Here is a 26,146-nt window from a genome sequence, read left to right as displayed (position 1 = left end):
ACTTATTTGGGGAAAACATTCTTGTTGGGGTGATATGCTACACACTCGCTTGTTTTATGTTTCCAAGGGATAATGGTAGGAGAGTACATAACGGGGTAGGCTGTTGAGTACATAGCTAATAGGGCTGTGCGAAGCTTCAGTTCCTGATTCGATTCGGAGGAGATGTGGCACAACTCGGTGGTGAAATCTCTGAATCTGAATTGAATCGGGAGACCCTCTAATCTATCTGAATCAAATCAGGACCCTCCGAATTGACTTGGAGAGAGTCGGCAATTCAGACCTAGACAGAGCTTTAAATGTTTTTTCTACATATCTCAAGGTACCAGGCAGCTCGTCAACACTGAGATCCTGGGGCAGATGGAGCATCCTGCAGGAGTGTAGGGGGCTTCCCCACGTGCTCAGCAGGAGACCCAGAAGTATACCAGAAGCACTTCTGGTCCACTTCTGGGTCTGCCAGGGAGCACCCAGGGGGCCCACCCACGCCCCACCCGACTCAGCGACTGGTGCCTCCTGGGTCTGGGGGAATGCTGGGGCGGGGGGGAAGCGTGCTCCCCAGTGGACTGAGAAATGGACTGGAAGTACTTCTAGTCCACTTCCACGTTCGTGGCTGAGCATGCAAGCCCCTCCCCCATACTTCTGCGGGATGCTCCATTCACCCCAGCATTGCAGCATTCACGAGCTGTACCTGGTACCTCGAGGTATGTCAAAAAAACATTTAAGCTGTGTCTATGGCCGAATCGCCGATTCTCTGAATCGGCATCGAATCTTCAAATTCAGATTTGGCCAAATTGAATCAGGAACAGTGATCCAAATCAATGGGTCAAATCACTGTCTCTGATTCAGGCCAAATCCAAATTGAATATGGCCTGTTTTGCACACCCCTAATAGCTAAGCACGTGATACTGTGAAATAAATAGAGCACCTTGCCTTTAAGGATTAGGGGACCACGGTTTAGCCAGCCATGATCAGGTGTCAGATTTAGTGGAGATGGGAACAAGAGATTTGGAAACCAAGTGGCTTAGTTGCTGGTGGGAAATGAGCTTCTTCAGTAGGCCATGAACTGGAGTAACTGAAGAAAAGAGTGTGTTGTCATTTTGTATTTTATTTTCCTTTCAGGCCAAAAGGAGAATTCTGTAGGGGAAACATTTTTGTTTTGATTTTTGCCTATTGAAGAATAAAACTGGCCCCTGAAAGAAACTTGGGGTGGCAGTGAATCCTTCCTGGGTTGAAGAAACAAGCCTACCAGTGCTTGTAGTTGTGTAAAAATGCTATAAAATAATAGCATTTACATTGTGATTTCTGCAATTATTCTTATCACTGCCTTACAGTCAGTAATAGTTGGGTGCCTATTAGCAATAAATCAGATCCTGATATGCAGATGTTAGGAATTTGCACTCAATGCTGTGGAATTAACTTAAGTTCCTAGAGAGTTTGGTCTTCTAGTTCTTAGGGCACTGGTTCTTAACCTTTTTTGACTTGAGGCACCTTTCTCAGGGCACCCAATTAAAAAAATTTATATTACAGCACTTACCTTCTTGCAGAAAGGCCAGACAGTGGGGATGGAGGATTAGCCAGGCAGAGACAAGTCTGAGCCTGCACTTATCTGTTTATCTCCACATGTTGTGGCACCCTTCGAAACATCTTGTGGTACCCCAAGGTTGAGAATCACTGTGCTAGGGAGTGCTGGTACATGTAATATTAGAGGATCTAATAAAGCAAAAGACTTCAGGATGGGAGATCTTTCTATTAACTCTCAGTTGAGGATCATGGTAACCCGTGTTGTAAGAGAAGGGTGATCAAAATGGTGCCCCAGGCCCAGGGAAAAGCCTAACAGGATTATGCTGTATTCTTCTTTCTAGATGGTTGGTCAAGGGCTCTTCATCCCGAGTTTGGAGAAAGAAGAGGCTGAATGCCCATAAGAAGAGGAGGAAGAAGCGAGGGTGTGATCATTAAAGGATCACAAAGTTTTTCTTCTCCCTGTTGGCCCAGACAAAGCTTTGAGACTGTAGAGAAGAGGCAGAATTGCAAAATGTCCTATTTATTGCTGTCTCCTGTATTCTCTGCAACTTTTGCTCAGTCTTATTTCCAGCCATGGCTTTGATGTTTTACACATCATAAACAGGTTTTTGGATAAGTTCTTTTGGATTCTTTGGTCTGCTGTCTCTTTTTCAGTATTGTATACTTGGTCCTATTACTTCTTTAAGAATTGTCCTCATCTTTCTTTCACTGTATCGATACTATCTGATGTGTTATCTTCTGCTGTAGCACATAGTGTCTGCATCTGCTTTGACAACAGCAGTTTGAATGCAAGCAGGATACTTGTATTTTTGTGACTGCAGAGCTTTATGAGTTTACCACTTGTATGTGGACAATGCTGACAGTAAAGTTTTGCAGAATACTGGTTCAAATAGAATTTCACAGCTCCAGTAAAATGGCAAGTGTATTTGTATTTAATTACTTTTTACGTTTAAGAGACTTTGTATCTTTGTATTTTTTTTGACTGAGAAATTATAAAAATAACTAGGTCTATTTTCACCAGTTAATAATTTCCAGTGACATTGGCAACATTTATAAAAGAGCTCTGAATTATGATTTGTGTGGAGTTCTAAAATATCTCTCTTATTATAGCATTCTAATATCAATACAGCCCTTAAAAATATCTTTCTTCCTTCCTAACGTCATATGTTTACTTGTGTTCATTTTCATGTGTGTACTATTCTACAGCTCCTTAAGGAGAATATTCCTCTGGAATGCTGAATGAACGAAGTATCATGGTTAGGCTAATGAAGCATTGATTACAAGCCACGATCCTGGTTAACATATGCTTTCTATTGACTTTTATTGATTACTAAAACTTAAGGCTTCTTTGCTATGGGAAGAATATCTGCTATTATTTTGAATATACGTGCTTGTTGTAGAATGCTCAAAATCTTTTAAGAGCCCATTTGGCCAGCATGAATATACAATGCAATGAAAAGATTGCTATAAGAAGTGTTCATATATTATGAATGATGTAGTGTCAAATGTTATATAAATACCTGAGGGCTCGAGATAGTCTTTTGCAAGATAATAGGAATATGCACGTTTACAACATTTTTTTTCTCTTGTTGAACAGCTGGTAGAGTATCATTTTTAAGCTGTCTCTATTTCCATATTTGGAGTAAGAACCCCTTGAGAATGAATGGCAGCAAATAGTGAGGAGGAGTCTTGTAGGTGGATAGTATACAGAATGTACCGTCTTACATGCACTTTTTTTAAAACAAAGAGCATATTGTGTGGATAGAATGAATGTTAGGTAACCCTTTAGCAAATGGCATCTATGTGATCTAATTTGTTTCTAGGGGCTTTCTTGTATAGATATATAAGAACTGTAATTGTATTGAATTATACCATGAATACTATAATGAACAAAATATATATTTAATTATTTTATCCTATGGCAGATGGGTGCTTAAATCTGAGAGAGAAGATCAGTGAAGCTTTTTAGCTGTTTGTGGTATTTCAGTATAGAAAGGCAATCTGTTCCAAATCAAGAAAGAAAAAGTCAACTAAGAATGTTTTGGTTTTTTGGGAACAAAGCTTTTCCTTTTAATGGTTACAAAAGTTTGTATCAAAAGAAGTTGGCATGGACTTCTGAATTCATAACAATTGTCTATTAGGTTTTTTTTAATAATTTTTCTTTGGCATGTAATCCTGTTTAATTAGATTCCACTCTCTCTGTTGTTTCAAGATTCCATAAACTGGAGTCTTATATACCAGCTGCTAAAGCAGGAGTTATTGTCTAAATGATATTCACAATGAGTATTTGGAAGGTTTACAATTATACCCTTGCTAATAAATTGTGCTATTTTCCCCAACAATTTTAAGTGCTAATCTTCAGAAGGCATTTTAAAATTAGCTAAAATTCTGTCAAGAGATTTACAAAAATTGTTAGCATGAAGATAATTATGTCACAGTCCTTGGACTCCATCTCTGATTGTGTGCATAAATCAGAAAATGTCAGCTGTGTTTTCCCTTAATAATTATCCTTGCAGCAATATATTACAGTTTAAATTCCTGTTATAATTTTGCTTTGGGTTTATAAAACACAAGACAGTTATTTATAAAGTTTTCTGCTGATTAAATAATTCAGAGATTTCCTAGAATAACAAGTGATTATCAGTGCTAGCATTTTAAATATCAATAAGTGGATCAATATGGAAATAAACATCCTACATTCATTATAAAATCTTCCTCAGATGCCAGTTGTTTAATTGTTTTTAAGAAGTTTGTGCTACACTATGGCCAATGCCTAATTTGATGGGAAGTGTGTGTGTGTGTGTGTGTGTGGTGGGCAGGGGGCATTGAGCCGAGTTTGACATGTCTGTTACTTTTATTTTTTTTCAAAGGGGTTAAGGATCTTTACAGGAACCGCCAGGAATCCAATCACAATGACTCTGGTCCTCAGAGTTAATTAGGTGCCTAACTCCTAAATAAATGAATTTACATACCTAAATTACTCTGAGGGTCTGGGCCAAGATGTTTCAGCACCCCAAAGAACCATATATGTATGCTTAGAGGAATATTTTTCTTAAGATTACATATTCTCATTGTAATTTCCCTGAATTACTGTAATTCCTGTTTGAGCTAGAACGTGCCTTTTAGAAAAATATCTAATCTTGATTAAAAAATTTCCAAGGAAGGGGAATCCATTATGACCCTTCATAAGTTGATCCAGTAGTAAATTACCCGTAGAGGTAAAGGTGCACTGTGCATGTTAGCCAAAAAGTGACTTTAAGTGCTGTGGCATAGGCAGTAACATGTGTCTTGTAGGTGAGAGCTTCTCATTCTTTTGAAGTAGGATGTACTATGAATTCCTTTATACTCCTTGCTCTGACAGTGTTTCTGATCACAAGTTTCCCTCAGTAAATATTATAGGCTTTGCTTTCACAAATACTTGGAGAAAACTTGAGCTTCTAATGAATTTCCTAAAATCATGCTATACCAATTAAAACCAAATTCAGCAGTCCCACTGAATAGCAATATTCTACCTAAAGATTTTCTTCTCAAAAGAGTACTTTAAGAAAAGATTGTGATTTGGCAGTATGTCAAGTAGGATAAGATATCTACTCAACTTCAGTGATACAGGCTGCCTTAGAATAGGTCTTACAGCTGTTGTCAGATCAAAAGTTTTTTTTTCCACTTCAACCACCTATAAATGTTTATAAGACCTTATCTGTAATACTGATATCTTTGAAATTCTTATGTTAAGTATTTCAGAATACAGTTAAACTAGCAGGAAATGGCTTAGAGCACAATCCTGATTTCATTTGAGTCAATGAGAGATTTGGAACTCATTTCCATAGACGTGGATCATTTTCTTGATCAGCAGTGGCTTGCAGGAAGGTTTAGCTTGGGTTACGGGATAATGATTGTGTCAAAAACTCAGACTTATGAGCTCTTCTTGATCGAGGATAGTCAGCAGTGTCTGCTGTGACTTAGGGGGACAGCATGGGGATTCTAGGCAGAGCAACAGTGTATTTTTGCTTTGAGTTAAGATAGATATTTCAGCATTCTGCTTGTGCTTGGGAGCCTGAATGAAGAATTATGTTTGTAATCAATAAAACAGAGAAAAGAGAACCCTTCTGTGAAGGACAAAAAGACCTTTTGAAAGAGCTAGGCTGATGAAAGGTTAAAAAGACCTTTTAGAAAATAAATCCTGGCTGATGTTACAACCAGGAAGTTTAAATAACATTTAAAAATTACTGAAGCTTTGTGAACCATGTCATAATTTCAATCCTTATTAAAAATTAGGGGACTGAGTTGGGAAATTCTGATTTTTCTTCATGAGTTGGAAGGTGTGTTGCAGTTATTGGCCTTGCTTAGCCTGTTAGAGATGGACCTGCATTATGAAGCTTGTGTGCAGCAGAACTTGCTTCTGGAAGTTTTACTTACAATGTGGTAGCACCCAAAACATGCTAAGGTGGGTGCAAATATTGTTTAGGACAGGGCTTTATATGAGCCATCCTGCTGCGGATGCCCCACCTCCATCCTTTGCTGCACTGTGCTGGTACCCCTTTGCTCTGCCAGGTCTCCAGGTTCCCCTGAGCCTCGAATGCGGTCCCTCAGTTCTGCCCCTGGGATGAGGCCAGACTCCATGTACGTGATGATGAATCTCTTCCCCCTCTCCATTCCCCACCTTTTTCCTCTTATCCCTTTCTGTCCACCTGCTCCAGCACTTGCTCTGCCTTTGCCACATTTGTGGACTTTCCCCAAGGTAGTTCTTTATTTTGGTACAGCCTGATTTAGTTCAAGTCTAACACCTATTAAATGAGCCATATATATTTCAGATTTCTTTCCGGTCTTTCTCAACATTGTGACTTTGTTTCTTTTGAAATCAAAGGAACTGAAATCCCACCTCTTTATTTGTAGTGGTTTATGTTAGAATCCTTCTTATACATTTTAAAATTGTGTTGTTTTATGAGTGGTAGCTCAGCTTTATAATGCCTTTTATTTCATTTAGAGTCGACTTTAATTGAGTCTCTGTGTGGTTGCTCTGTTCTTTAAGGTGGTGTTTGGTTTGGTATCATACAGCACAATACAGCTGTTAACAGAGATAAGAAATAAAATGTTACATAATTATTCTATCATAGTTTAAACTTTCAGACCTTATGTATACCCAGAGGAAGTCACCTGGCAAAAAGCCACTAAAAACATTTTTTTCACTGCTTGTGGTTCCATTTTCTCTAATAATAATCACTAAAAACTGAACACCTGGGAATGTTCATAGTGCAATGGACCAAAATAAACTATCCCACACACAATATTTATGGATATTAATGTAATCTTAGCATATACAGCAGAGTGAATGTTATCCTTTGTTCTCCTGTTCTAGACTTTAAACGTATGATTTGTCTTAGCTATGGCTTGTCTCTTATAACCTTTGTCAGTGACAAGAGTTTAGCAGAAGCTGTGGCCCTACTTGCAATTTCTGTATTTATATGCTAATAAGGGATTCTTCAAGAATTTTTTTTCTTCTTCTTTTTGGAACCCAATCTTGAGTCAGTGATCATTTGGGCTTGTGCCCCATAAATATTCATGGAAGAGAAGAAGCCCGTAGTTACTGCTTTGCCTGTGTGCTACAATACTTACCATTTAGTGCAGTGGTTTTCAAAGTTCCTAAAGTCATGGATGCTTTCATATTACTTCTGCTGGGGAGCCCCTACCCCTGGTTCTGCAGGCTGTGTGAGCTGATGCATAGCCATGTGACCTGGTCTGATAATGGCAATACACTGCTTCCCAGTCTGTTCCACTATTATTCCCAATATTTTTGTGGAGCCCCTGATGTGGACACCTCTGGGGTTCTGTGAAACCATTTGAAAACCACTGATTTAGTGAATATATCCTAAGTTGTTGCAGCCTGAGAATTCCTTGTATTCACCCAGTCACACATGGACAAGGCTGATCTTGATTTTATGCTTTCTAAGTATTATGTAGATAAGGGTCAAGCAAAATGCTGCCACTGCGCATCATGGCAAGGGGTCACTGGGCTGTCTGTCACTGGCGTTCTCTGCTGTGCATTTGCAGCCCCCACACTCATGTAGCATCTGCTGCAGGTGATGCAGGCAGCTGGCTCCAGTGCATGGGGCTTCCCTCCCATGTTGCATGACTCTGGGGGCTGCGCGTGCACGGCAGGGAGCGCTGGCAAGAGAGACAGCCCTGCAGGGGCTGCAGCCCTCACTGCAATGTGCATTGCAGGCCAGAGCCTCACACTGGATGGCAGCATCTGTGCCCTTAGCATCTCTACCTGCTGCTGCCACCACTGCCTGCCAGGGCTGTGCACCATGGGCAGAGTGTGGGGGACAGTTCCCACACCCACCACCCTCCTTCACCCCCCATTGCCACACACCCACACACTGCCCCCATGACCCCCTCAAACGCAGCCCTCAACATACTCTATGTCCCCCCACACAAAGCCACGCCCCTTTACAACTCCCCCATGCCCCACCCCACCATACACAGACACCTCCTCTACACACCCCACCATACACACACAACGCTCCACACCCCCGACTCAATATACAAGACTAAGAATGTATTTTTGAGTTATTACACAATCATCTCTACATACAGTATGCAAACGCAAATAATGACAAAATATTTTTTGTAATAAAATTAAAATATGTCATAGTAGGTGTTTGACTTTTAGTGTATGATTTTTTTTTTTTTGGTTCTAAGATGGTAACCCCCCTCTCCCAAAAGGAGTATTTCCAGTGGGTAAGGGGAGGGAATTCCAGTGGCAACAGTCAGGGGTTAGGGGTGGGACTTCTGATCCCAAGATGGTGTCCAGGGGGTGAGGCAACTGTCAAGGGGCAGTGCTACCCCGAGCGGCCCTTGAAAGCTCACCAACCTTGTTAAGGGGCCCTCCACCTGAAATAATTGTCTGCCCCGATGTAGATCAATGATTCTCAACTAGAGTGCTCTGAGATCCTTTTAAAAACATTGGAGAATATTGTGCAATATTAACACTGTTATGTGTGCAAATACCTACACATAATTCACAAGATAAACCCAGAGGTTTTCAATGGGAATCCGTAGTATCAAAAACATTCCACCCTGTTTTTCTCTGTTCTTTGCAACAGAAGAAATGGTCTATTATATCTCTGTATGAAGAAGACAGGCAGGTGATACAAAAAGATGGCATTTTTCCAAGGGATGCATTGAGCTTAAAAAGTTGAGGAACACTGATATAGAAAGAAAATGCCTAAAAACTCATGGCTGTGAACTGGTTATTCTGGCTTTTACATTGCATTGTGATTGGAGCTCTGTGTCTTTTCTCCTTTTGTTTTATACTAGTGGTGTTCAACCCTTGGCCTGTGGGCTGAATCTGGCCCATGGTGCCATGTCATCCAGCCCGTGGGGCTCCCTACAGGCCCAGAAATTTGACAATGAGAAATGGTGGCACTGTTCCCTTGCTGCCAAATTGTCAGACCCATGGTGAGCTGTGGGTCCTATGCGCTGGACTGGGTGCCTGATCTCAGCATGCAGGGCTGGGCAGCCCAATTCAGGTGTGGGGGGCTGAGATGGGGTGGTGCCAGTCCTCTGGGGCCACATCCCAGTGTGTGAGGTGGGGGTGAGGGGGAGTGGTTTTGGGCCTTGGGACTGGATCCTGCTGTGTAGTAGGCCTGTATGAAGTGGCTAGTATTTGCTTCGGATTCAGCTGATTCGGGGGACAGTGATTTGACTTGGTGATTCGAATCACTGTCTGGAATTGATTTGTCTGGATCTGATTCAGAGATTCGGCTGCTGCCAAATCTCTGAATCTCCCAATCAGCCAGGCCAGTTCCCCTGCCCGCTCTCCCAGCCCTGGCAATGGCTGCTCCACCTGTCCCAGCTCCCAGCACTTGTTAAAAAAAAAAAAAAAAAAAAGCCCTGCATCAGCAGGTGCTGCCAGTTGGGGGGGCGATCCCCGCTGCCCCCCACTGCAACATGCTGCATGGGGGGCTCTGCATGAGCCCCCCAAAGTCACTGCAGGAGCAGTGAGTCTCGGGGACTTTGTCCATTTTTCTTAAAGGGCCGAAACTAGCCCAGGCAGGGCAGCTGTGGGGGGACTGGAGGAGCAGGGGGAGGGTTGGGGGGCTCATGTAGGGCCCCCTGTGCAGCATGTGACAGTAGCATGATGCGTGCTGTATGGGAGCTGGGGTCACTGGGGCTGAGTGGTGCTGGGCTCTGGTTGGCAGGTGGAGCCTCCCCAGTGGCTTTTTTTTTGTTTGTTTTTTAAAGTGCCGGGTGGCTGGGCTGGGTGCGGAATGGGGCTGGGCAGGACATCCATGGGGGCTTCTCCCGTGGTTCCTCTGGCTGTGCCTGCCCCTGCCCTGGTCGGGGGAGCCGTGGGAGCTATGCCCTGTTGCTGGTTGCCTAGCCAGTGCGGAGAGGACGCGATGTAGCCACAGTTCGCTCCAGGCCGCAGCAGTTCATAGCCTCCACTCCCAGCACTGCTGCACCTGCATCAGTGCTGGGAGTGGGGGCTTTGCCCTGCTACCGCTTGCCAGGTGGCACGGAAGGCCATAGGATGCGGGCGCAGCAGCACTGGGAGCAGGAGCTATGCCCTGCTGCTGCTTGCTCCCTTCTGCCTGGAGTGAGCCATGCCTGCATCCTTCTCCTGCCACGGCTGGGCACCTTGTCTCAGCCCCAGCCCCAATCCCTCCCTCCTCCATGCCCCTTCCTTCCCCCCAACCCCAACAGACTTACTAGGTGGAGGCAGCTGTGTCAGCTGCCTGTTTAGTCTCCAAAGTGGCCAAATCTTTTCTGAAGCTTTTCTGAATCGATTCGGATGCTTCGAATTGATTCAGAGCTTTAAATTAGTCTCCTGATTTGATTTGGATTCAGAGATTCGGTCCCCAAATTGGGCTGAATCTCTTCTGAATCAAATCAGCTACTGATGCTTCGCACAGCCCTAAAAATGATGCCTTTTGGCAGTAAGTGTCACTGAGCTGGAGTTGCACCAATGAATGGTAGGGGCTAGAGATGAGATACCTCAGAAAGGTCTAATGGTCGCTGCTTGTCTAGTGCTTTGTATGTTGTATAATCATATAGGCCTCAGTGAAGTGAACATAGTTACATGATGATTGTGATTCCAACTTGGTGGTATTTTACATTTTCTTTCAGCAGGTATAAATAATGTTACCATTGCATGGCAAAAGGGCCTACTGTTTCCTTTAATATTAGTATGTAGAAAAAAGGTAGTAGTTAAGGATTAAGAAAGAAGCCTATTTATTTTATTCTCAGAACATTTGTTGATATTTTAACTTTAGAAAACTGGGACCCCTGAATTTGGGCAAAAATAAAAATCAGTTTATGTGATATCTTCATAAATCAGCTTTTTATATTTGCTACAATATTCTGATATGAATGGAACTGGGAATCATTAATTTGTTCAGACAATACTGAAAGTGTTGTACAGAATTTTAAAGACTTGATTTAAATTCTGACTCCTGTATTTCAACTTGCCATGCTTATACATAGGGGTCTACTTGATTTACAGTTTTGCAGTTTTTGTGGAAACTGAGAAAAAAAGGCATTGTCCGCCATCTCGAGGAAATATTATATTGGCCGTGATTTCCCACGAAATCAACCAAAAATACCTGCCCCACATATTATTTATATAATCCGCTGTTTTAGTGTGTCCCAATGTTTTACACTTTACAAAGACAATGTGACAATCATGGGATCTAGAGTTACTGTCTGCTAGTGACGTAGACTAAGTGAAGCCACCAGTCAGTGAAGTGAAAATGTTTCTAAGGTTAACATTAATTAGTATTTCTAAACTTTTTGTTGAACGCTACATATAATAAATTATGTTTATGTAAGTTACAATTTATATTGTATATACATTTTTATTTATACTAGGTTTAAATTTAATATTTAAATTATAAAAATATGATAAATTATATGGTATAATTTACTTCCTGTGGCATTTGCTGTTAAATTATATGGCATATTCCTTTCTGTGAGGTGTGGGGCTGCTGGGAAATGTCTTTGAAAGCAGCTGTTTGTGCCCCGACCAAACTACAAAAATTGCTTTGTCTTGCCGCGAGTTAAGTAGACCCCTACTTATACATTTGCCCATTGTATCTTGTGGTGGTTTTGTAGTGTTACTTATTGCTAACGAAGAAAATGTTTATTCTCCCTTCAAAAATAAAAGTAGGCAAACATTCTGTATATGCTATCATAGAACATTGATAAAAGGATTTCCATGACAACCATATCATAAGCTTCATGCTTACTTTGTTAAGAGTTCACAATGTCATTTTTAATGATGCCTGTGCAATTAAAGGCAAATGCATAATTTGTGTGAATATATAATTAATATAAAATAGTTGTGTTTGCAGTACAGCAAGTATGGATGATTTGTAGTGCAAAAATCCTGCTTAAGAGTCTAATGTAGATTTTTCCATTTATTGCAGAACACTGAGAAACTAGAAAATAATTTTGATGACATCAAGCACACAACTCTTAGTGAGCGAGGAGCACTTCGAGAAGCAGTGAGGTAAGTCTGGGTCACCATAGCAACCGTCACAGATGTGGTAAAGAAAGAGTCATTCTTCATTATTGGGGGAACAAATGAGTTCATTGCCACCATTCAGCTCTATTCTCTAAGGTATTAATTTGTCAGTGGAGAGGCTTCCCTTGAGGCTGTACTTTGGTTTTGAAGCTGCATAAACGTTAAGCCTTGCTGCACAGTAAAAAACGTAAATGTTTAATTTGTTACTTAAAATGCTTAAGGGGTGCCTTGTTTTATATTTATACTAAACTGTATGAATGAATGAAAATATTGTTCAGCTAAATTTGTGTAAGTGTTAAAGAAATTGTACAATGGTGCTTAAACAAGCCTGTATTTGTTCCTAATTTGGATTTAATTTTTCTATGTATAAGTGACCTGTGCTGCCTTTTTTCTGTTAGACTTGGATAGAATTATATTACTGTACTTTAAAACCAAATGATTTTTTGGCTTGGTAAACCATGTATTTTAAAAATGTTTCCAGAGCTTCATAAGCTGTAGTTTTGTTTGTATTTTGCACATTCAGTATCTGTCATTACAAGATACAGAATGTGTGTGTTACAAGACATTTAAACCAGCCATCAGCTGGGTTGCTTTCTCTTACCCTTACTCACATTGTTTAATACTGTGCTTCAGGAGTAATTGTATTAGAGTAATGGACGCTAGTCCCAAAGAAAGGTACTACACAGTGGGTGCATCTACATGTGCATATTAATGTGGAGCAATAAACCGTGGTGCATATTGCACCAGAGTTTGTTGCTCCCAAGTGCCTGTGCTTACATGTGCTTTTGGGACTGCAGCACATTGAACCAGGTTGGAGCAGCTCTGGCTGGCTGGCAGAGGGCATAGGGGGCTCAGCTTGCCAGCCTGGAGCTGCTCCAACCTGGCTCAATGTGCTGTGGAGGGGTTGGCCAGGGCACAAGGGTGCTTCAGTATGTGGCTATCTGACAGGCAGCCCCCACCCTGAAACACTCTTGTGCCCACCCAGTGAGCTGGATCAGTATCTATATGTGTGTTGCTGCTCACGAAAAGCTCTGCCACGGGATAGTACTTGTGTAAGTACTAGTACTAACAAGTACTAACCTGTAATTTATTAGTTTCTTGTGGCATAATAGGGCCACACATATAGATGCTGAGATGTTTACTGTAGAGCTAATTAGGCAATAAATGTCTCATAGATGCACCCAGTAAGACGATAGGTGCCAGAATTGCTCCTCCTCCCCCCCCCCCAATTCATAAAGTATCTTTGCAAACTCCTTTGGCTATGTTTGGAGTAATGTAAATGACAGTGGTCACCATATGACCTCAAGTGAGCATAAAAAAGTCTAAATTGCACTTATAGGTGATTAAAAGTGGGGTAAAAAAGAGAAATGACTACTAGGGGATTTAAATAGGCTCATAAGAATTCGTTCATTAATTGTCTGTCAGAAAGTAACTTTTCAGTTTGGAGAAAATGCAGCAAAAATGCTTGCAAATCTTCTTGCAAGCAAAACAATTTATTGGCATTCATAATTCCTTCAAAATTGGGGGAGCAAGATTTTATTTGCAATTGTGTTCATGATGCTCATGCATACTGTGAATACTAGTTTGAATAACTGTTTGTAAGGGTGTTTCACACATGAAATGCAGTCCTGGCTGTTTTGAAAGCTGTTCTTATTACTTGCCAACAAATTCACTCCTGTCTGAATATTTTTCACCTACTGGTGTTACAAGTAACAACACTATTGTAATTGAAAGTTTAGAAAGAAGTTGCTTCACTCTGATTTTTTTTTTTTTTTTTTACCTTATACACAATGTGCTGTCAAGTGCATAATCAGTTCTGTTCTTCCTATGTAGTCATTCACTTTCCTCTGTACATCTAGGCCTTTCATGTAGCAACAGGAGAACTTCATTTTTTGGATATTTTCTTCCACTGAGAAGTGTGGCACAGATCACAATATTTCTATTCTTTCTCAGTGTAGAAGCAATTTTCGTACAGCTGGATTCTCTTGTGTGTTGTTATGGAGTTAAATAAAAGACTGTTAACTTATATTAATTTTTATTTACTCACACTTGAATGACTGATTAAATGAAGACTTTAGCCTGTATTGTGTTGTTGCAAGTGAATAAAAAGTATATGTGGCTCGATATAAGATATCTATTGTGCAGGGTACCACACTGCTCTGAAGTCCCACAATTGCAAATCTCTGAGATAGTTGAAAGATTAGCAATATGACAACACAGGCAGAGAGCTCTATATTAACTATATTCCTCTGCGTACTGTTTTGTTCCAGAAAACATATGGTGAGGAGGGGAAAATCTTGTGCTTGAAGTGTAGCCTCACCCCACTTATTTTTGATGACCATATTCAAGAAAGGCTAGGGACAGAAATAATGCACAAACTGGTATAAATGATCAGAAACCAGCTCAAATTTGTAACATAACAGAAGTTCAGTGCACATAAACCACTTTCAAAATGGACAAAACTGGTTTAGGATAAACTTGGAGGGATGTAATATCAGACTCAATTGATTTAGGTTAAATTGGTTTATTGAGCTTCTGTCCCAAATCCCCTCAAAATTCAAGTTAACTCAGAGCTCCCAGCATCCCAGAATGCTTTGCACCTTCCCCACAAACCTCCCCTTGCAGGGTTGGCGGGCTAGCTTTGGCCCAAGTTGTCTGCTCCAGCTGAGCAGGGAGGCGTGCTGTAGTGCCCTCCAGCTTCTGGCCTGGGCCACTGCAGGCATGTGGCTGCATTTCCAGATCAAAACTGAATGTCTGGTCACTTGCTTATTTGTTCAATTTAGACTAACCTGCAAAGATTGAATCGATTCAGCCTTGGTTTTTTTTGACTGTCTGTACTTAGCCTAAGAGACTAAACATCTCTGTGCTTGAGAATCTTCTTACGTTTGTGATAGATGAGTATCTGCAGGATCCCATGTTTGATGAAGCTACTAGTAAAGTTTTCATTGACTTGACTGGAGCAGAATCAAGTCTGAGACCATGTTAGTTATTCATAATTATGTTAGTGCCTTTTGAGAGTCTGCTCCAAAGACTCTGAAGTCCATGAAGTTTCACTGACTCCAGTGAACTTTGAATCAGTCCCTGAAAAGTTTATTTTGGCATGCCTGTTGGAGAAGGGTACAGCTTTCTCCCTCAAACACGTGGGAAGTTCCATGTTTTGGTGGGGGAAATATGTGGGAGTGGGCTTGTACAATGCATAGAGGCACTGAATTTGTGTGGCCATTTTAAAAACAAGACAGCCTGATTTAGATAGTTAGGCAGAAATGTGGACCTCAGTTAAGTCTTAAGTTTAGTGGGAAGTCTGCCCAAATTCGCTCTGATTTCCCAGAATGGTGCTATTGGTCTGTCAGATGAGAGATGCAATGAAAATTTTTCCCTAGTGGTTCAGTTTGGAATTAGCCTTCCATTTTAACTTTCTCTTTCAAAAAAGCACTCAAGTTAATATAGTTTTAAACATGCTTCTGGGATAAGAGTATCTTGGTACTCTGCATAAACAAACACTAATGCTCAAAAGAGTGTCTCTCCCCCTCCCCCCACAGAAAACCAATTGATATTTGAATTAGGAATGAAATGATAAACATGTTTCTCATTATACATACATATATTTTTAAACTGTAAAAAAATATTCTCTTCAGTGCTTTAAAAAAATAATGTTATAGCATAGAAACTTCCCCTCATTCTAATTTGCATATTATTTTAGACCTTGAGTGAGATAATGAGCTGCTAATAGTTAACATTATTCAGGGTATAAGGATTGGTGTTGTGAGAATTTGGTTTAATTTTAAGTACACATAATTGAAGTGCTGCTTTATGATTTTAATGTTTTGCTAATCTTGTTAATAAATAAACCATTGTGGATATATGATCATATTTTAATGTAGTTGCAAAGCTTAAATAAACCATAAAAGTAAATTAGTTTTTGAATCAATGTTTTACAAGTGGGAAAATTAGTGGTTTACATGTTTCGAATAGATATAATTCCAATTGGTGTTTTATACAGTAACTTTCCAGAAAAAATAGTATAGATGTACATATAATGCCTGATTGTGTATAAGAACATTAAGCTTCTGCTTACTTGGTTTCAATTTGTTATAGGTCCACTATAAAAAAGCTGAATCCTGATTCCCAGTAAAATTGCTTTGTGCCAGCCTAAAAATGCAGAGGCGATTCCAAACTAGCTTTGGCTGCTGTATAGGAGTTCCTGTCTGGAGTAGAATTGCCACAGCTGGCTCTGTTAAGCCTCTTGCAGCCTCTACATAGTGGCATGCGGAAGGGCCTGAGGAGGGGAAGGAGTGCTGCTATGCTTATATGGCTCTTGCCTGTGAGAGTGCAAGTTTAAGCAGACTTTATTAGAAATAAGTTTTATTAGAAATCTGGAGGAAATCAAAAACCAATCGTTAGGCAAAGGCTAAAGGAATATGCAGTAAACATAGACTTTGTGGCAGGAAGGTACAATCAAGTCATTGGTAAATTTCAGAAAGAAACAAATAAGTATGGTAGGGAAGGGAAGATCCTGTAGTGTATCCCTTTAGTTTCTGCTGTTCACAGGATCCTGTATGGAGTAGAAACACTTTGTGGCAGGACCCTGAATGATTATGTATCTGAAAAAATCCTAACATGCTTTGGGGCATTATAAATACTTAAGTCCAAGATGAGGTTCCTCCCCCCCGCCCCCAGTTAGCATACAGCAGGGAGCCTCATCTTGGATTCAAGTACTGGCCCAGTGCAGGCGGCAGCTCAGCTCTGGGTTTGGTTTTGGGCTCAGGGCTGAAGCTTGAGCTGGGCCAGCACCTGCTCTGGGCTGGGATGACTTGTTTTGGTGGAGAAGGGGGGTTCACAACAAGGGTGGGGCAGGAAATGGGGGAGACGCATGTGTTCAGCTTGGGGGGGTGTAATGGGGGACTATGCAGTCTGCCCCCTGCCACTGCTTAATTTCTTTTCTAGCTCTTGTCCCTCCAGCACTGACCTGGCCTGGCCAGGAGCTGCCATCACTTCTCCCTAGTTGGGATGGGCTTGATCTGGGTCATAGCTGCTGCTACTGCTGACTGCCTCAGAGTTGGAGCAGAGCCGGAGCAGAAGGTAAATAGGGTGGGAGTCTTGAGAATATTATCAAAAATTAATTTTAGATGAATACATGAGTGAGTGAATGAATAGGGTTTCAAACATCTCAAGGCTGCTTTCTCAGCAGACTGGGTAACAGGAAGATAAGAAGAACAAATAAACCATCTAAGAGAAGATAAAAAGCACAGCAGACTCCCTGTCTCAGGAGGTTGTAAAACAAGTGATTCCTCCCTATCCATCCATCTGCATACCTAAGCCATGATGTATATGACTAAAAGACTGTGAGTTCAGCTCAGCACCTCAGCTCAACAGCAACAAGATGAATGGCTAAGCGGGTTGTCAGGGGCGCTGCAGCAAAGTCTGCCTAAACTGAATATATAAGGACAGTGAAGACTGGGCCTTGATGACATCATATGCCATCACTGTCAACTCAGGAAAAAACTACCGGCGTCCCTCCCATAAGATCATTGTATCCAGAGGCACTGCAACTGGCCATTGTGACTAAACCTGAGCACCAGTGGATTGGCCTGTGTGTATGTGTGTGCATGAGTATGAGTTGTTTTAGATAAAGCATTGCGTTTACCCACTTGATCTGTGTGTCACTCAGTAAAGATCTTGGTTGGTGAACCCGTGCATTGGTCTTTTGTCCAACAGGGGGTCAGTGAGTTGGGGGGCAGGCATGACGGGACAGGAATGGGGGGGCAAGGGGTGGAGGAAGGCATGGGCATGAGGGGCAAGGGGTGAAGGGGCAGGCTGCAGGGCAGAGCAGGAGGTGGGGTCCTGGCTCAGGCATAGGGGACAGGCAGTAGGGGGCTACATGGTAGGGGGCAGGCAGTGGGGGGAAGCGCAGGGGGGCAGGCATAGGCATGGTGGGGGCATGAGATAGGGGAGCAAGGGGTTGGGGTCTGGCCCCTTGCTTCTGCTGCTGCTTTCCGTGCTGCAGCAGGGGGAAGGATAAATTTAAGATGACTTTCCACTAGTTAGATTCTGTACATGGAAAATTATAACACATTTGTTATAATTACAAGGAGGGGCATCTTAAATTTGAAGTCATCTTGGATTCAGATAAATATGGTAATAACCAGTCAGGCATTACATATTTCATACGGTTTTCTAACATAGATTGAGTCAAGCATTATCTTGATCTTTCTAGTCTCCTCCAAGAAACCTTTCATAGAGAAAGGGCCAGGGTGGGGGGTGGCGGCGAGGGTATTCATTTGTTTGCTTTTAAAAAAAAAAAAAATTTTTTTGCCAACAAAGGTAATACAGCTTATGATGTCAGGTAGCAAGGTGTTAAAAATAGTATTAATATAAATATCTGTATCCCAATTCAAACTGAACACCCACCTACAGTCTTTCCGAAAGGTGCTGTCATAGGGTTAGGTCATTTCTTGGGAAGACTGGCTAAGGAAATATGATTATAAAACTTGGTGACTGAAGAATAAAACCATGATTTGGTGGGGGGGTGTATTACTGAGAATGGTTTTTGATAAATCAGCTTAGTAAAAGAGATGTAGAAACCATTCTATTCATTCCTGAGCAAGAGTGGACAGACGTTATCTTCCATCTAGAAAAAAAAATATTGAATAGGATGGATTTTTTTTTAGCCTTATGCCTTTGGTTTTCTGATAAGAACATGGAAATGAGGCTACATTTGTGGTTTTCATTCTGATATTATCACTAACAAGTACCAGCTCCATTCATGCTATTGTCTTAGCATCTTTTTGAAGAAGAGCTAATAATAATCAATGGGCATATCTACATGTGCACTAGGGTTGTGTGAAGCTTCAGTTCCTGATTTGATTAGGTGGAGATTCGGCCCGATTTGATGGCCAAATCTCTGAATCTGAATTGAATCAGGACCATTTAATTTCTTTGAATTGAATCAGAACACTCCAAATTGATTCAGAAAGATTCGGCAATTCGGACATAGAGATGGCTTTATATGCTTTTTTTTTTTTTTTTTTTTTACATACCTCTAGGTAGCAGGTGGCTCATGAATACTGTGATGCTGGGGTGCATGGAGTGTCCCACAGAAGTGTGGAGGACTCCTCAGCATGCTCAGTAGCAGACTGGGAAGTGTACCAGAAGCAATTCTGGTCCACTTCTGGGTCTGCTGGGGAGCGCGCTGGCCTCCCCCCATTCCCCCAGCTCAGCGATTGGTGTCTCCTGTGTTTTGGGGGAGTACCCGGGGCCCCCTGCAGCTGATTGTCGAGCTGGGAGGGTTCAGAGGGACCCCCCAGTGCGCTCCCTGGCAGACCTGTAAGTGGACCAGAAGTACTTCTGGGTTCACCGCTAAGCACGTGGAGGGCCCCTGTAACAGGGGGCCTTCTTGGGGCCGACTTCCCAGTGGCCTGCCCGCTTGTTTCTGAGCTAAACGCCCGCATTCTTACCCACCACGCCTTGTTGGAATTAATTAGTTAATGTTACAACATTAGTTAATGTTGTAATGTTGTAATTAAGTGGAAGGCTGCCCATGTCCCACCCTGATGCCAGGGGGCACTATCTGCGGAAGCTTTCCTCCCATACACCACAGCTGATTGTCGAGCTGGGAGGGTTCAGACCTGTAAGTGGACCAGAAGTACTTCTGGGTTCACCGCTAAGCACGTGGAGGGCCCCTGTAACAGGGGGCCTTCTCGGGGCCGACTTCCCAGTGGCCTGCCTGCTTGTTTCTGAGCTAAACGCCCGCATTCTTACCCACCCCCTGCAGCCGATTGCTGAGCCAGGTGGGTGCAGGGGCGCCCCCATGCACTCCCCGGTGGACCCGGAACTGGACAAGAAGTACTTCTGGTCCACTTCCAGGTTTGCTGCTGAGCACATGGAGGGCCCCCCCGAGCTCCTGCAGGATGCTTAAATTGTCCCAGCGTTGCAGCGTTCGCAAGCCACGCTGGTACCTTGAGGTATGTAGAAAAAACATTTAAAGCTGTGTCTATGTCTGAATCACTGATTTTTCTGAATCAGTATTGAATCTTCAGATTTGCATTCGGCCAAATCAAATCGGGGACAGTGATCCAAATCAACAAATCTAATCACTGTCCCTGATTCAGGCTGAATCTGAATCCAAATTGAATAGGGCCCACTTTCCATACCCCTAGTTCCCACAGCTTGAACTATATCACCATAGCTCATTGCTATGGTGATGTAGTGTCTCATGTAGATGTGCCCTGTTTCTTCTAATTTAGAGTCTGGGATATAGCTGATGAATGGTGTGTAGAGATGGCCGAAAAACAATGATTTTCTTTTGCACAGCATGTTGAGGATTCAGAAGTTTTTGTTATGATATGGAATGGAAATAAGACCTTTTGAATTTTTTTTGTGAAATTAACAGACTTAGTCCAGAACAGCCAATAACCCAGGAAGTAGAATGCTTGCCTGGAATATGGGAGACCCAGGTTTAAATTCTTGCTCTGATTTCAGAGCAAGGTCTTTCACTTCCTTGGTGAGTACTCCCAACCACTGTACTGCAGAGTTGGTGGGAAGGAGGGCTGGAAGATAAAGGACAGCAACAATATCAATGCTTTCCCTCCTGAAAAGCTCCATATATTCTTTAATGGTGCTGTGACATGGTGATTATGGGTTACCATCATAATAAGCATGCCCAACTCCCAGCCATGGATCTACAAGTCTCAAATGGCAGAGTAAATGGAAGAAGATGATAGAATTTCAGTGGCTGCAAAGGTGGATGAAGACAGTAGCAGAGGTCTCCAGTTGTTTTGGCCTTCTTGCCATTGGATCAAGGTCCCATTCTGTCAAGAACTATGTGAAAGCTGATGTGCAGCACCTTCTCCATAATAAAATAAATCATGTGCAGGTATTTTCCATGGAAATTACTTTTCCAGCACATTTTTCAAGTCCTTTGGTGACCAGCTAGTGATGATGGGAACAGAATTGTGAGGTGTGGAAGCTCTTGGCTATTAACTGGCACAAAGACGGCAGTTACAAGAAGGTTATCTAGCTCTTAGAGCCAGGAGTGTGATTAGGCAGCTTCAACTGTGACTGATTAGTCTTCTTTGGGATCTGTTCTGCTTACTCCACGTGGGGAGGGGGATAGAAAAGGTACTGTAAACGTAGTCTCCGTACTCTTTTCCTGACTGGATAACTGTATCCAGGGGGAATCACCTTTACTGCAGTTCGAATCAATGAAGATACTCAATCATTTTCAGGACCTGGAGCATCAGGACTTTCATGGATAATCCTAATAATGAACACCCAGAGTGCTGCACCTCAATTGTGGCTCAAGAACTCAGGCAACACAATATTGATGTTGAATATTGATGTTGCTGCACTGAGCAGGACCCAGTGAGACCCGTGTTCTTTCTTTAAAGAACAAGGAGGCAGCTATACCCTCTTCTGGAAGGATAAACAGGAAGGAGAATGCCAACTTCATGGAGCTTGTTTTGCCATTAACAATGAACTTGTAAGGCAACTCAATGAGTTCCCTATCAGAATTAATGAACAATGGGAGAATGTCAGCAGCCCCTTCAAGTCCACCATCATCAGCACCTGTGAAGACCACTTGGATTCTCTACCAGGAAGCATTAATACTGATTAAATAAGAGTGACCAGGAGATCCAAGAGTTCATCAACTGCAAGTGCAAGACCTTTTGTGCTTGGCAGAATGGCATTGAATCCAAGTAAAAGAAGCTCACCAACAAGCCAAAACAGAGGTCCAGAGGAGGAACTGTGATATGAAGAACAGATGGTGCAAAGATGAGGTGAAGGAGACTCAGTATCTTGCTGACAACCATGATATGCATGGTTTTTTCAGTGCCACCCAAGCCATCTTTGGTTTGAGCACCCAGGGACCAGCAAAGAGAGCACCAGGCTCTCTTTGAGACCTAAGGATGGAGAAGACCTGATCAGGAAAAGGGGAGACTCAGTGCTTGTTGGAAGGAGCATTTTCAAGACCTTCTCAATCAAGAATATGTTGTTGATGAGACTGCTCTCAACTCCATCCCACAACACCCGTTCAGAGATGATCTTAGAATCCCTTCAACCCTTGAGGTGAGGAAAGCCATGGTGGGTGGGACATGCCACACCCTGAGGCTCCCCTGTGCACCTAGACTCCCCTGCTCTGACACCACTGGGGTCTCCACCCAAACAGAGCCCATGGTTCTGCCCTCTACCAAAATGGAACCTGCGGTCCCTGCCCCTACCTGGGCAGGACCCATGGCCCTGGCCCCTACTCAGGTGAAGCCCCTGGCTACATGGTGAGGTTGTCTAGCAAGATGAGTTTGGTGTGCCCAGTGGTGGAGGCCCTGGAATACCAGATTAGGAAACTCCAAGCAACAGTTCAGTGGCTGTGCTCCATTAGAGATGCAAAGCAGGAACTGGACTCTTACTTTCAGGCTCTCCACCCAACGGCTGATGACAGCGTGGTGGAACCAAGGAACCGTCATGAAGTCCAGCCTGGGGTTGCCTGGATGATGGTTGTCTCTGGCCCAAAGAGGCATGGCACCAGGGTTACCACTACCTTGGAGCTGCACAATTGCTTTGCACCTCTCACATCAACTGAGCCAGCCATTCCGCCAGCTCCAGTATGTGAGGATGGAGGACTACCAGCACCTGCGCCTAGAAGAAGATGCAGAGTTATCATGGTGGGTGACTCCCTCCTTAGGAGGAAAGGGGGAACAATTTGTCATCCTGACCCCCTAGCCCATGAGGTCTGCCACTTGCCTGGAGCTTGTGTCCAGGATGTGACAGAGAGGATCCCCAAACTCATCTGGCCCTCTGACCACCGTCCCATGCTACTCCTCCATATGGGCATGAATGATACAGTGCAGAGCAGTCTGGGCTGGGTCATGCATGACTACAAGGCTCTGGGGGCTGGGCTTAGGAGCCTGGGGGCACAGATAGTTTTTTCTTTGACCCTCCCAGTCGCAGGATGTGGGCTCCAGAGGGAAAGGTGTATCGGTGAGGTGAATAAAAGACTGGAGAAGGTGCCATTGTGAGGGGTTTGGCTTCCTTGACCATGGTCTGCACTTCAGAGAGAATGGACTGTTGAGAAGGGATGGCCTCCACCTCACCTGGAAAAGGAAGAAGCTCTTCTTGGCTAGAATGACTGACCTTCTTGACAGGGCTTTAAACTAAGATGGCTGGGGGACAGGCAGTCTATTAACAGTTCTAGCCCAGGACATGTCAGCTGCATTACTAATAACTTGGGCAGCTCAAGGGAACCCACTCTGATGACAGCCCAAGGAAAGGTCCCTCCTCACCCCATAGGGAAGCATTAGGCTTCTCATGGCAGACTTAACTGCCTGTACACGAATGCCAGGAGCTTGGGAAACAAGCAAGAGGAACTGTCTCTTCTCCTCTGTGAAAATGACTTTGACCTTGTAGGGATAATGGAGACGCCCTCCCGATGCTTGATTGTCATGGGGGACTTCAACTTCCCTGACATCTCTTGGGATGAACACATAGCCAAATCTGACAGGTTGTGTAGCTCTTTTGCTTGCATTGATGACCTCTACCTAACACAAGAGGTCTACAGGCCAACTAGGGGAGAGACATTACTTGATCTGGTCCTGGCCAAAGGGGAGGACCTGGTGAGCAATTTGAGGATTGAGGGGAAGCGTGGTGACAGCGACCATGAATTGGTCAACTTCTCAGTTCACCGAAGAGCAGGCAAATCCCTTAGTAAAACAGAAATCCTTAACTTTGGGGAGGCTGACTTTTGCAACTCAGAGATTTGGTCAATCAGGCAATTAGAGGCCATACCCCCCTAGAAAAGGGAGTACATGAGGAATGGTCATCTCTCAAAAACATAATCCTGGAAGCACAGGGGAAAACCATTCCATCTTGCAAGAAATGTAGTCAACGGGCAAGGAAGAAGGAACTGTTGGACCTTTCTTGGCTGAAGAAGGAACTGTTGGACCTCATTAAACTCAAAAGTGAAGGATACACCGGTTGGAAAACTGGAAGCATCACCAAAGAGGACTACTCAGCACTCACTCGCACCTGTAGAGAGCCGTCCAGAAAAGCCAAGGCACAAATGAAACTCAGGCTAGCTACAGGAATCAAGGACAACAAAAAGTCCTTTGGATAGGTGGGAAGTCAAAAAAAGAACAGAGATAGCATTGGGCCCTTGTGAGATCTAATGGGGCAACTGACATTCAACACCCAAGAAAGGGCCAGTCTCCTAAATTACTTTTTCATAGTGGTTTTTCACCGTCCCAAGGGGATCACACTGTCAGAAAGGACACAATACATCCTGGGAGTGGGTGATGGGCCCAAAATTGATGTGGAGCAGGTGAGGGAACACCTTGAGAAACTGGACATTCACAAGTCCGTGTGCCTGAGAGTCTTGAAGGAACTGGCAGACATCATTGCATCCTCCCTGGCAAAGATATTTGAAAATTCATGGCAATCAGGTGAGGTCCCAGAAGACTGTAAAAGAGCCAACATGGTCCCTATCTTCGAGAAAGGGAGGAGGAATTGACCTGGGGAATTATAGGCCAATCAGTCTGATGTCCATCCCTGGAAAGTCCTGGAGAAAATTGTCAGGGTATCCATCAACACCAGACCAGCGGAAGGCAAGTGTCTGAATGCCAGCCAACATGGCTTTGTGACTGGCAGGTCTTGCTTGACCAACCTCATCTCCTTCTATGACCAGGAAACGTGCCCTGGACAAGGGAGATGACATGAATATCATATATCTGGATTTCAAGAAAGCCTTTAACCTAGTTCCCCATGATGTCCTCATGGTTAAGCTGGGGAACTGTGGCCTTGCTCATCTTATGGTCCGATGGCTAGGTAACTGGCTATATGGGCTTGGACCCAAAGAGTATTAGCTGACAGGAGCAAATCAACGTGGCACAGGGTGACCAGTGGAGTCCTTCAGGGCTTGGTACTTGAGCCGGTGCTCTTTAACAACTTCATTAATGATCTGGATTCAGGAGTCAAATGCAAACTGGCAAAGTTCATGGATGACACCAAATTATGGGGGAGGGTGGTCACACTGCAGGACAAGCTGGGGATACAGGCTGACTTGGACACACTCTCAAGGTGGGCTGACCCAAACCTGGTGGCCTTCAATGTAGAGAAGTGTGAGGTGCTGAACCTTGGTAGAAAGATTCTTCAACATATTTACAGGCTCGGCAGTACTACGCTCACTAGCACCACGACCGAAAGACACTTGGGGGTCTTGATTGACCACAAGATGAATATGAGCCACCAATGCAATGCTGTGGCTGGCAAACCAAACTAAACTCTGGCATGCGTCCACCAGTGCATCTCAAACAAAACCAGGGATGTCATCCTCCTGCTTTACTCAGCCCTGGTGAGACTGCAGCTGGAGTACTGCATCCAGTTTTGCCCCCCCCCCCTTCAGGAGGGATATGGAAAATCTTAAGAGAGTCCAGAGGAGAGCCACTTGTATGATCCAAGGCCTGGAGAGCAGGCCATACAAGGAGAGGCTGAGGGACTTGGGACTCTTCAGTTTGGAAAAGAGAAAGCTCGGGGGGGTTTTGGTTGCAGCCTACAATTATATTAGAGGAGTATATCTTGACCTGGGAGAACAGCTGTTCACCAGAGCTCCACAAGGGATAACAAGGTCTAATGTCCATAAACTCCAGGAAGGTTGATTTAGACTAGACAGAAGAAAAATTTCTTTACCTTGTGAGTGTCCAGGGACCGGAACAGAGTCTCCCCAGAGGTGGTGCAAACACCTAATCTGGACTCTTTCAAAAAAAACATGTGGATGTTTTCCTTGCTGGGGTCACTTGATCCTAGCTGACTTCCTGTCTATGATGGGGAGGCTGGACTTGATGATTTCACGAGGTCCTTTCCAGCCTCTAATGTCTATGAAATCTATGTAATCAAGCAGATGAAGAATGACAAAGCACCTGGAGTTTATGGAATCCCTGCTGAAATCTTCAAGTGGGGGGAGTGAAGCTCACATCACAGCTACATGCCCTTAAGGATCTGGAATAATGAGAAAATTCCAGATGACCTCAAAGATGCCATGATCATGACAGTCTTCAAGAAGGGAGACAGGTCTGACTGTGGAAATTACAGAGGGATTGCCTTGCTGTCCACCACAGG

The 26,146-nt window shown here is 43.3% G+C and overlaps 1 protein-coding gene across 1 annotated transcript in view; it reads left to right on the top strand.

Annotated features, from left to right (window-relative positions):
* DPYD (dihydropyrimidine dehydrogenase) overlaps nt 1-26,146 on the top strand; it is an 865,232-nt gene that overhangs the window by 20,501 nt on the left and 818,585 nt on the right. Inside the window, exon 2 of the mRNA XM_019501664.1 lies at nt 11,946-12,028. Within this exon, the coding sequence (XP_019357209.1) occupies nt 11,946-12,028 (83 nt within the window). The remainder of the gene's footprint in view (nt 1-11,945; nt 12,029-26,146) is intronic.

This window comes from Gavialis gangeticus, unplaced genomic scaffold, assembly GCF_001723915.1.
Source record: "Gavialis gangeticus isolate Ggan-Ray unplaced genomic scaffold, GavGan_comp1, whole genome shotgun sequence".
Lineage (NCBI taxonomy): Eukaryota > Metazoa > Chordata > Crocodylia > Gavialidae > Gavialis > Gavialis gangeticus.
This window is presented reverse-complemented; position numbering and strand designations above follow the sequence as displayed.